This window comes from Glycine soja, chromosome 7, assembly GCF_004193775.1.
Source record: "Glycine soja cultivar W05 chromosome 7, ASM419377v2, whole genome shotgun sequence".
NCBI lineage: Eukaryota > Viridiplantae > Streptophyta > Magnoliopsida > Fabales > Fabaceae > Glycine > Glycine soja.
In genome coordinates this window covers 18777842-18790820 of record NC_041008.1, presented here as the reverse complement: position 1 = coordinate 18790820, position 12979 = coordinate 18777842, and the positions used below count along the sequence as shown (strand labels likewise).

The 12979-nt window shown below is 33.8% G+C and overlaps 1 protein-coding gene across 1 annotated transcript; it reads right to left on the bottom strand.

Annotated features, from left to right (window-relative positions):
* Positions 1 to 6114: 6114 nt before the first annotated feature.
* On the bottom strand, positions 6115 to 9196 carry LOC114419098 (receptor-like protein 43). The gene has a single exon (XM_028384700.1). It carries the CDS (start codon positions 9032 to 9034, stop codon positions 6404 to 6406), a length of 2631 nt encoding a protein of 876 aa, XP_028240501.1. The 5' UTR covers positions 9035 to 9196; the 3' UTR covers positions 6115 to 6403.
* Positions 9197 to 12979: the final 3783 nt, after the last annotated feature.

The window sequence follows — 12979 nt, the reverse complement described above, 5'->3', positions numbered from 1 at the left end:
ATGACATTAATTGATATGAGGTGACATTGATGTTTATGATAATATTGATATGAGATGATGTTGTTATTGATGATTATGTTAATATGAGTTGATGTTGATATTGATGATTATGTTAATATGAGATGATGTTGCTGTTGTTGATAATGTCATTGAGATGAGATGATGTTGATGTTGAGAATGATATTGATATGAGATGATGTTGATGTTGAGAATGATATTGAGATGAAATGTTGATGATGTTGAAAATGCACTGTGACGTTGTATGTTATGTATGTACATGGGGGGTGCAGTGACCTTGTTGGATATCCCTAGTGGGGGAAACAAAATGGTTAAAAAGTTTTAAGCATCTCTGGAGGGGGATGGCTTAGAATCTTTAATTATCCACGGTCAGTGCACTGATGGTGCCCATGTTTCATACTTCATAAGACATGGAAATAGTATAAACTTTGTCAGTAAGTACTTGTAGTTTCTCATGAGGAGGAATACTTGTACTTGGGGGCATGTCACTCGGTTTGGAACTCCCTTGAGACCCAGGTTGATCACCATGGGGGAGAGTTGCCTGTGCACAACAGGGTGACCTCGACACTTACTGCCTAGTTTTCCTAAGTGAGAGTGTAGTGTGGACACACTTAGGCTATTTCCTTGGAGATGGTACTACATTGCATTTGAGAGTTGAGGTCAGGTGCATGCATCATACTGAGCATGATTGATTGGAACTATGGACGGACAATGACTATTTTTTTGAGTGTGTGTTGAACTAATGAATGTTTGTGTAAGCATATGATATTTGTTAATGTTTTCTTACTAATTATGGTTATTTGATTTTTATATTAATTTCTTTTATAATAAACTCACCCCTCACAATTTTTGTACCGTGTGGCTAGTACTTGTGATGATCGCAAACCTTTTGTTCGTGGGAGCAGAATGAGAGCAGTAGAGTACGAGAAGTGAGATTCTTTTGTGGAGCCGCCGAGCCGACGTGATGACGTTGGAATTACTTTGGGAGAGAATTGTATTTTGTTAATCAACTCCTCCGTAGCTGGTTACATAATTCTTTTTGTTGAATTAAGGATGTAAATCACAAATTTAATTATATGTACGAATAAATTTACTTCCATTATGTGAATGATGTGTATTGAGTTACTATACCTATATGTGTGTGAGTGTGTGTGTGTGTTCACTTAAGTAATGGTGCATTGTTTGGTGAATGTATATTTGAGAAAAAAATTGCATTCATTTTTCATAAGCAAATTAACGGAGTTTTCATTTAAAAATTGAAATTCTTGCTGACTAGAGTGGTGATATCATAACGATGAGGCAGGTTGTTACAGCTTAACTTGTAGAATGGAGCTGGCAAAAATGGCAAGTTTTTTGGGCAAAGATATATGTATGATAAAAATTATATTGTTCTTTAGTTTATACTACGAAAGTGACACTCTCTACCCCAATATACATATTTATATAATAAAACATATGAAAATTTGGAATTACATAAAATAATTTTATTCAATAAACATAAAGAAGTTCACATGGGTAAAAGATTCATATCCGTGTTAATCACCAAACTAAAAACTTATCAATTAAGGGTATGAAAATATTTTTGGCTCAAAACAAGGTCATCCAAAACTCCAGAGAATGAACTAAAGACTCAACATGTGAAACAAAAATGATAAAAACTACATGTCCAGAACTTCATGCAATTAATACAGAAACTCATGTCCCAATATCACATTCTATCAGAGCGTTGTGTCCTAGCATCTTATAGCACGAGGTTCTTTAAAGTCATCCACCTAACCATCTTCTCCCATGAGCACATTGTTCGAGATCTTCACAAGATCCTAACACAAGCAATACATAGGGAGTGAGTTATCATATTCCTAAAAAGGTAGAGATAAATGAAAGCACACACGCACACACAATATAAGTATAACAAGCTCAACTTAGCACAATTTGCATCATTTTACCACTCATAGTGTAACATCACGTGTCCTAAGGATTTAATCACAAAATCACATTTCACACCTTCACATTTATCACATGTTTAGAACAACACATCTTAAGTACAACACAACATCTCACTCTGACACAATTCATTTTCCACCATCACCTAACAAGTCACAATGATAATTACACAGACGTTATGCAACAGATACACTAAGACTTAATCCTATATGCAATGTGGTATCATGTCAATGAAAAATCTCGTCGGGTGCCTAGGAGTACATAACAAGACAAACCACACACTGGTAAGTCAGGTTACTCTCACTAAGTAAAATCATAGCAAGAGCAATCAGGGTCATGCTATTTTTCGAGAATGCTCCAACCATGTGGGATCGACATAGACTTAAAGAAGCACTCAAACCAGGTGTATTTACCCCTAAGGCCTAGACTCCAAAGAGTTTGCTAGGGCCTCTCCCTCATGATTTAGGTCCAACCCAAAAAACATGTTAACATGTAGACTATATCTATGAACTATACAAAACACATGACTTCTCTATTGTTTTCAGAATAATTTTAACTCTTTGCGCCTCAAAGTGATTCAACTTGTTGGGTTCTCAAAGTAGATCTCATCATCATACTCGTCGTGCATTAACTCGTCGCCCTTAAAGGATCTTACAATCATGTAATTGTAGGGTTCATATCTCACAACTCAATGCACAGAACATCTCAACACAAGTGTAATATTACAATTTAACACATACTCAACTTTTCACTTACACACAATTCATCACACTTTCATAATCTTAAGACATTACGTTATCATGCATCATATGCATTTCACACGGTAATAATATTAATATGTTATGTTCATATGACTAATCATCTCATTAAAATGAGCATTCAAAATCATATATGTGCCACTAGAGTTTGAACTATGCAATACACACAACTACTCATTTGTTTTCAAAATCACTTTAAGTCGTCGTGCCTCAAAGTGATTCAACTCATCAGGTTCCCACAGTGGATCCCATCACATTACTCGTTGCGCATTAACTTGTCGTCCTTAAAGGGTATTACAGTTGTGTGATTGTACAGTTCATAACTCACAACTCAATACATACAAAATCTCAATACACATGTATCTTACAATTCAACACATATTCAATTTATCACATACACTCAATATCAATCACAATGTTTAATCCCAACGCAACATATTATCACACCTCATAAATCATTTAATCATCACACAATATTAATATTTACATAGCATAAAACATGTATGTATTAAATCGAACTATATTAATTTCAATTAAAAATAATTAAACTAAAAATGCATTGAAAGTATTTATCGTTGAATCGTAATATATTAATTTTCTCCAATTTAATCTTATTATTTGAACTATTAATTCCTAATTTATTTTAACAATTCATATACATATATATGTGTTATAATCATCAACATGTAACAAGCTTATGAGACCAAAACATGACAAAAAAATGTTTTCAAAAATATAATTCTCACGTTAATCTAGTAAATTTTATCCAAAATACAAACAAATTATGCAGAAATGTTTCTTACAAGATGAGAAGTAAAACCCCTCAAACAATTTCACATAATCATATCAAAATCAATGGAATCAAAATTAAAGGTTCAAAAACATGAAAAACCAAGATCACTCAATTTTATCAACTAAATCACATTATGGAATCAATTGGTCCATCAAACATAACAATCTCATGATTATAGTCATAAAGACAAAATTAGAATATAGTAAACATCCCAAAATAAACCCGAATTTGATTTTCTAAGGATCCTTACACATGTTCATTTTAACCTCAATTGCGATAAATTCATTTCTAACCTCTAAGTAAGCTCACGTGTGTAGTCTGACAACGATAGTGACATCTCTAGTGGTTTCTTGAGATTCTTCAAATTTTTCCTCTAGTTTCTCTTCTAGGATTTTCAACCGTTAGAGATTGAAACCTCAATTTTACTATCTCTGTGTGAGTAGAATTTCTCTCTCAAAAAACATTATATTTCTAATCCCAATGGTCGAAATGTGTGGAAATGAGTTTTGGAAGTGGTATCCAAATTGTAAGATGATCCAATGGTTAACGAGTCTAGGATGAATTTTAATTTTACTGGGATAGGTCTGAATGTATGCGAGAAAAAAGAGAAAATTTTGGGAGAGAAAGAAGGAAAAACGAATTTGGGAAGAAGAGAGAGCATAAAAATATCGTAAATATAAAAAATGATCTAATATGTCTCTATTAATCCAATTACTCTGAATCTATTATTTACTCTATTTTTAATTATTTATAAAAGTGAATTTTATTTTACTCTTTCATTAAATAACTAACTAATTAAAAGATCCTTTTATTTTTTAAAATATCATTTTATCCTATTTATTTTCTAATACTATGAAACTCTTATTTTAATTAACAAATACTTTTTTCTCTTTTATTTAATTTTTAAAAACTTTATTAATATTTAAATAAAAAAATTATTTATTTTACGAAAAAGCGGATTGTTACAACGAATATATTACAACTGATCAATAGTTGGAGACTAATTCGTTGGAGAAATTTCTGACAACATACTAGATGTCTAGATCGTTTTGAGTTGAAATTTCATATTTATCGAATTAGCCGAGAGCAAGTAATTATACCCTTAATTTCAACATTTAATAGTGTTATTGAATCTTGCTAACGATATAAGTTTGACAACTATTTTCCATTTCTTCTGTCTTTTTTTTGTTACATTAAAATTCGATAAAATTAATATTAATAAAAAACATGTTGAACTATTAAGTTCAATTTGTAAATGTGTATCTAAATTAGTTTCAGTTATAAATTTTATATTAGAAGGTATATCACAGTTAAAGAATTTGATTTGAGAATAAAAAATACCGAGAATCTATTTAGTAGCACAAAGAAAGAAAAGACCAATCACGAAATTTGCATGTGGCTCATTCTACCTGCGTTTGGACAAGGTACTTTAAAAAAAATTAATAATTGAAAAATAAATACTTTGCATAAAAATTGTGTCCAAATACTTATTAAAATAAAATTATAAACATTTGATGACCAAAAATAAACTTTTGAAAATTTAAATCAATTAGTATTTCAACTTACTGTACAGGTGATTTTTATATTTTATCAATACTTTTAAAAACTAAAAAATCAAATATAGAAGACGGGTATTGTCTCCCCAACTCCGACTTCCCAACATGTTTTCATACTCGTATCCGATATTCGACGGGTTAAAATTTATTATCTCATCACGTACCCGTCGGGTATTGGGTATCGCTGATCCCGTCCCGTACCCGGTTCAAATTAGAAAAATAATTTTTTTTGTAAAAAAATATTAAAAATTTGATTTTAGAAAAAATAAATTGATTGTTAAACATTTATTTTTAACTAGTTATATATCAATAAATTTATTATAGTGCATGTGTCTCCAAAAATCGTTAAGAAAAGAATATTAAATTATGTAAAAATTTTAAAATAAAATTAACTAGTAATAAAAAATTTAGGCCTTTTGATTAAATTATGCAAAAATTCTAAAAAATTTAAGTGACGGGGTGGGTTCGGGGTCGGGATGAATGTAGTAATCTCATACCTGTACTCGTACCCAACTTTTGGTTACCAGAAAAACCCGAACTCATACCCAGTCAACTCGGATATTATCTGTCAAAGTTGGGACAAATTCGGTCGGGTACCCACAGATATAGGTTTTCTTGTCATGTCTAATTGTTGATGCAAAACATCTATAGGTTTTATTTATGACTACTAATATATGTCTAGAAACTTGGTTCACTCTCTTAAGTAGAGTCTTTATTTAAAATAAAATAAAAAATACATGTAAATTATTATTAATTCCAAGAACCAATTCACCCTCTCTTCGGTACTCTCACCATTTTGTCCTTCTAATAATTCTTCATTTGATTTTGTTTTTATGTACTTAAATTCTTCAAATTTCATTATTCAAACAATAATATTTCCTTGAATAAGAAATTTTGTATAGGCTAAACCTTTTTAGGATAGTAATGGAAAGTCAAAAATTAATCTATTGAGCTACGAATACCTATTCAAGAGGCTAAATGTTTCTTTTATACATATTGACTTAATAATAAAACTTATAATAATATGTTTAAGAGACATTATATCTATCAAATTTTCTCGTCATCGTTTCATTTATATTGATTATTGAATGAAAACACAATCATCTGTATAATCTTACAGACTCTTATATTTAGTAGGACTTGGGGAAAATCTTACATGTGTATTTATTTCCAAATCTGATCATTAATCATACACTGTATTTTGTTTACATTTTCTCAGCTTATGAAAAATATGAAATGAAGCAATCAATGAAGGTTGAAGAAAACATCCTCACCTCATCACACCAGTGCTCGTCTGGCTGATTTGCTATTAGCATATTACTAATCCCTTATGACTAAAGCCCCCACCTTAAAACTATATAGCTTTGTCCTCCATGCCTTTCGAATTCAAGATTCAGCTGTGGGAAGATAAGACATAGAATAGAGTCCACACGCTTCCAGTACCAATGCCTCCATTGCTTCCGAAACAGGAGGGGATGAATAATAAGTCCGAGGCCAAAAATAAAACCCAATTCAACACTTAAGAAATTCCAACCAATTGCATGTGGCCGTGTTTGTAGTGATCTTGACCGCCCATATGTTATTCCATCATCACCACAGCTCTTAATCAAAGGAACTCCACATAATTCTTCATTATCAGCATAGGAAGATGCATCAAATGTTTGAAGCTGTGTACCTACAGGGATTTTTCCAACCAGACGATTATAGGAAAGGTTTAGGTATGAGAGGAAGTTTAAACTTGCAAGCTGCGAGGGAATTTCTCCATCAAAACGGTTGCTTGACAGGTCCAATGATTGAAGCTGTTTTAAATTTCCCATAGATGAAGGGATTTGGCCTGCTAAAGCATTATGTGACAAGTTGAGACAAAAAAGTCCTGTAAAATTCATTATCTCTTCTGGTATCGTTCCTTCAAAATTATTGGATGAGAAGTCAACAGATGTGAGGATACTTAGGATATTAACAAACTTCATTTGTAATCCTTTTCTCGTAAGTGTCACAGAATCCTGATAATATATACCACCAAACGTAAGGACTTGAGATCCAATGCGAATGAGCTTCGATCCATCATGATATTCGTCACGCATCATTGCCTTCCAAGTTTTGAAGCATTTTGCTGGAAGTAAACCACTGAAATTGTTGAAAGCCACATCAACAATTTGAAGCATATGCCAAGTACTATTAGTATGAGAGCATCCAATGTGCCCATGAAATTTGTTTCCCCTCAAAACCATGACTCGGAGTGTGGATATTGTTTTTAAGAAGCATGGGAATCCATCATCTACCTGATTGTTTCCAAGATCCAACACCTCTAATGATGTGCAATTTGCTAGAGATTTGGGAATTGGGCCCCTCAATAGATTACTATTGAGATCCAGAGTCTTTAAAGCACAAGATAGTGGAAATTTATCTGGAATGCTGCCATTGAACTGGTTATGTTGCAGATTTAATACCACAAGTGTGTCACTCTGTGCTAAGCACTCCGGAATTTTCCCATTGAACTGATTATAGGAAACGTCCAGAACTAGAAGATTTGAATTATTGCACAAGGAATGAGGAATACTCCCGGATAAACTGTTATTGGAAAGAGACAGGAAAATTATGGAAGACAGATAAGAGGTATTTGAAAATTCATCCAGCTGCCCCTGAAAATGGTTGTTGGAAAGTTGAATGGTTTTTACCAATGGGAGTGCAAAAAGTGAAGAAGGAATGCTTCCATTGAGTAAATTGTACTGTAAATCAATTTGGACCAGTTTTCTTAGGCCTTCAAAGTGAACAGAAGTGATTGCACCCGTTAAATCATTGTGTGAGAGGTCTAAATGCATGAGATTGTTGGACATATTCAAGGATGGAATTGGACCAGTGAAGTTGTTAAATGACAAATCCAGATAAGTGAGTTCCATCAGTCTTGACATTGAACTTGGTAGTGTTCCATTAAAAAGGCAAGTAGAAAGATTTAATATGGATAACTGCCTAAGATTATTTACAGAATCTGGTATTGCTCCTGAGAAACTTGTGTCCCTTACAACCAGTGTCCGAAGAGGACCGTTCAGCGGAAATTCAGGCAAAGATCCATAAAGATGATAATTGAATGATAAGTCTATATCAGACAATGTTGCTACCTGAAAGATCTTCTCTGGAAATACTCCAGTCAATCCACAAGAGCTAAGGTGAAGGATTGTTAAATTTGGAAACTCAGCAAAGGTTTCAGGCACTGAGGATGATAAATTGTTCTGATCAAGACGAATGACGGATAGATTCTCAAGTCTTGTCAGCGAAGGATCAAGGGGTCCAGAGAGATTGCAGTTTGACATGCCCAGCTCCTGCAGGTTATGTAGCTGCAACAAAGCATTGCACCATTCATTTCCCTGAGCTGATACACTTACACCATCCATATACAGTTGTCTAATCATGGTGAGGTTTTGGACAAGCATTTGTAGATCTATGTTTTCAAGTTTCAGTGGCTGCCCATATAAATAGGAAACAGAAGAGATATCAAGAGTTACCAACCTTGTTAGGTAGGAAATCTCTATTGGAATCTGCCCCACAAAGCCCGCATGCGACAAATTCATATATGTTAATCTCTTCAACTTGTTGAATCCGGATGGTATCTCAGAACCCAAGTTATTAGCAGCCAAATTCAATTGCTGGAGATTTTGCAGTTTGAAAAGAGTACTTGAATTGTCAAGTCCACCATTGATTGATTCTCCACTCAGGTCAAGGCCAATAACAAGTCCCTCTTCATCACAGGTTACACCCCTCCACTCACAGCAATCTATGCTTTGATTCCAAGTCACAAGTTTGCGAGACTTTTCAGGGTTGAATTTGAGGCCATTCTTCAGTTTGAGTAATGATTGTTGTTGATCCTCAACAATTTGGCCAGACACTGCAGTGATGTCAAACATACGGTGTATCAAGAAGCAGTAGCAGAATATGAGGGAAAGCAATGAAAGATGGTGAATTCTCATTGTAGTCTACTGAGAGTCACACAATGAATCAAAACAAAGGCTGAATATAGGAACAGGTTAATGATGGCTTATAGATAGACCCTTTGTTTTCCAGTGTTTATGTTACAATGCAATTTGGCAAGGAATGAACGAAATGCCATCGAAAGTGATTCTACAATGCACTTTTTTAAGTTAGCTGCATCAAAACTCAAAAGTGTTTAATTATTCAGATTTGACGGCAAGGAAAAGTTAAGTGGGAGAGGAGACTTAGACTAAGTCAAAGTAAACCACGTCCTTGTCGTGTTCCCTTTGTAATTAATCATCCTTACCAAAATACAGAAAAACAAGGTTGCCATTATTGCATTCGTTTTCTAAGTCACTTCTAGTCTGATGACTTTTTTGGTAGCTTAGCTTGTAAATGGAGCTGGTAACATTACCAAACTTATATAGACGTAGCATGAAGTACTGAAATGGTTTTAGAATTACATGGTTAAAAAAAGTTATTTCTAGTTATAATAAAATTCTGTTATATTTATTGATAACTGCTGGATTCGATAAAATTAGAATTGTCACTTTTTTTATTCCAAAATCAATAAATATGTTGCTTTTATTATTCTCTAGGCCAAAGAAATTTACATTAAATACCTTTTCCGATTAAATCGTTTTAAAAAAATGTAACAAATAGAGTTCAGTTAACCTAGGTTTGATATAGGTTAAATCATTTTAATAATATTTTAACCTATTTCTCTTTCTTCTTATTCAAGGCTTCTTCGCAAGGGGAACCGTTTAATCCGTTAAAATTAGCATTTTAATAATATTTTATCAAATTTATTAATTGGCATAGGGGAGATTAGGAAGACTTGTGTGCTATTTAAGATAGAGAGTAAAGGAATGGAGATCAAAATGCTGAAGAAATATGTTTTGTAATCTTTGTAATTAATTATAGTTATTTTACTAGTGATGAGGATAGGGAGTCCGATGGCGCCATAGTCCTTGTTTTGCAGCTAATTATAAGGTTATCACTCGTATTGATTTATTGAATGTTATTTTTCTTGTCATTAATGATGAATATGAAAATGTTATTGATTACACAGTGAATTCCTTCTCTATTGTTGTTGTGTATCCATGTAACTCAATTGAAGGTATAGAACTGAATACCTTTTCCGCGGTGAAATTTGAACACAAATGTTGTTGCATTTTTATGAATTTCGTGAACACAATTTGGTCCCAAGCATCCTTCTCTACTGTTGTTGTCTGTGACAGCCTTCAGTGGTTCCGGTGCCAGAGCGTGACGGCAAATTTACGGCAGAGGGTCATATTTATAAAGTATTTATGGATTAGGGTCCCTTTTGAAAGAAATTGCAGGGGGCCGCCAGTTGCATCAGCGGTTCAGGTGGTGCCGCCACTAGCTGTGGCGAGAATGGGCTGACGTGGTTGGGTGCCGCCAACACCAATTGCGGTACAGCGTGTGCCGCCACTAGCACCAGCGAGACACTGGACAACCCGCCAATGCCAATGGCGGGACATTTGCAACGCCATTGACAACTCAGACCTGCATAAAAAAAAAAAAAAATTCAATTAAGCTTACTCGTTGTTTTGAAATAACGTGATTTTAAATTGAAGATTGTTTACCTTGTCCACTGCTTATGAGGTCTTCGCATGTATCATCTAAGCAATCTGAAGCCTCATATGTTGAAGAATTTAATGGATTAAATCTTGCATTGGCTTGTTCATAGCATGACTTGCATTGATAACATTGGGTCCATGTGAGATGACTGCCCGTATCAAATACCATTTGCAAAGTTTTCTCCGGCGTCCCAAGACGAATAACAATAATGTAATTCAAAGTCGAAAGTGGAGGACCTGGGTTAGTTGGTATGGTAGTAAATGAATCCAAATCATTGAACGGCAAATGTCCCGCCATTGGCATTGGCGGCTTGTCCAGTGTCTTGCTGGTGCTAGTGGCGACACACGCTGTACCGTAGTTGGTGCTGGCGACACACGCTGTACCGTAGTTGGTGCTGGCGGCACCCAGCCACGTCAGCCCATTCTCACCACAGCTAGTGGCGGCACCACCTGAACCGCTGATGCAACTAGCGGCATCCAACACAGAACAGACCCTCCCTGCAATTTCTTTCAAAAGGGACCATAATCCATAAATACTTTATAAATATGACCCTCTGCGCCGAGCGCGTGACAATACTCCTGACTAAGTTGAAACTACGCATCTCTTTTCCACTGTTTTTAACTGTTGCTGCAATTTTAATATGTGTTTCATTTCCATTGAGTTTTATCTTTAGGAATTTTTATTATTAATTCGAAGAACCAATTCACCCTGTCTTCTTATTCTCTCACCATTCCTACCCCCCAAATTCTTGATATTTTCTTCTTTTTATGTGCTTAGGTGTTTTTCTTTTTAAATACTTAGAGATATCTTGTTACTTCAGATAATATTTCCTTGAATAAGAAAATTTGAATAGGCTAAATTTTCTTATCATCATTTCATTTCTATATTTTTTTTTTTTGAATGGGAAAGGAGATTTTATTAAGATCAACTAAATACAAACTCACAAGGTGAGGTACTGTATTAGAAAAATTACAAAAGACAGCCTCTGTGAAAAATTGCTATGTACACTGACTTTCACCTTTCACCATTTCCTCATGTAGCACAAAACTATCAACAGAATTTTGTCCCACAGATTGTAACAATCCAAATGAATGTTACTAGAACATATATAGTCCGCGCACACAAAAAAATACCACTGCTTTTGCTGACTGTAAATCTGTCACAATTTCCACTATCTATTTAATTATATTGATTATATATTTTTATCTCATAGGATGTCATGTCATCATTTAATAAAAAAACTATAACAATAAAGACTAAAAGTTGTAATGTAACATTTGGTTTTTTCAAAATAAATAAAAATAATTTTATTCAAAATTAATAGAGTAAAATAATTTTTTAGAAAATAAAGTAATGTTTTAATTGGTTATTTATTTAACTAAAGAGTAAAATAGAGTTTTTTTTATAAAATAATAAAATAAAGAAAAATAGGATAAATAATAGGCTTAAAGTACCCTAACTATAAATAGATACATATTAGGTCAGTTTTTATATTTACTATATGTTTATATGTTATCTCCTCCTCCCAAATTTGTTCTCTTTTCTCCCTCTTTCAAAACCTTCTATTTTTTCGCATACACCCAAACATTTTATATTAAAATTACAATCACCAACTTGTTATTTGTTGGATCGTCTTGAAATTTGGAAAGCACCTTCGAAACTCATTTTCGCACATTCGTACAGTTGAGATTTATGAAACAATGTCTGTAGAGAGAGATCCTCTTCGCACAAAGACGGTGAAATTGAGACTTCGATCCTTTCTCCTTCTCTAACGTTTGAAAATCCTAACAGACCAGTTTTTACATTTATGATATGTTTATATGTTATTTCTTCCTCCCAAATTCGTTCTCCCTTCTTCCTCTTTTAAAACCTTCTCTTTTTTCGCATACACCCAAACATTTTCTAGTAAAATTACAATTACGGATTTGTTAACGTTGGATCATCCTGAAATTTGGAAAGCACCTTCGAAACTCATTTTTGCACATTCCTACCGTTGGGATTTATGAAATAATGTCTGTAGAGAGAGAGATCCTCATTGCACAAAGACAGTGAAATTGAGACTTCTATCATTTCTCCTTCTCTAATGCATGAAAATTCTAACAGAGTAACCAGAGGAAAAGCTTGAGGAATCTTATGAAACCGCTAGAGATGTCGCTATTACTACCGAACTACACACGTGAGCCCGCTTAGAGGTATGAGATGAGTTTATCGTAATTGAGGTTAGAATGAACATGTGTAGGGATCCTTAGAAGATCCTATTGGGGTTTATTTTGAGATATTTACAGTATTGTAATTTTGCCTTTATGATTATAATCACGAGATTGTTATGTTTGACGGGT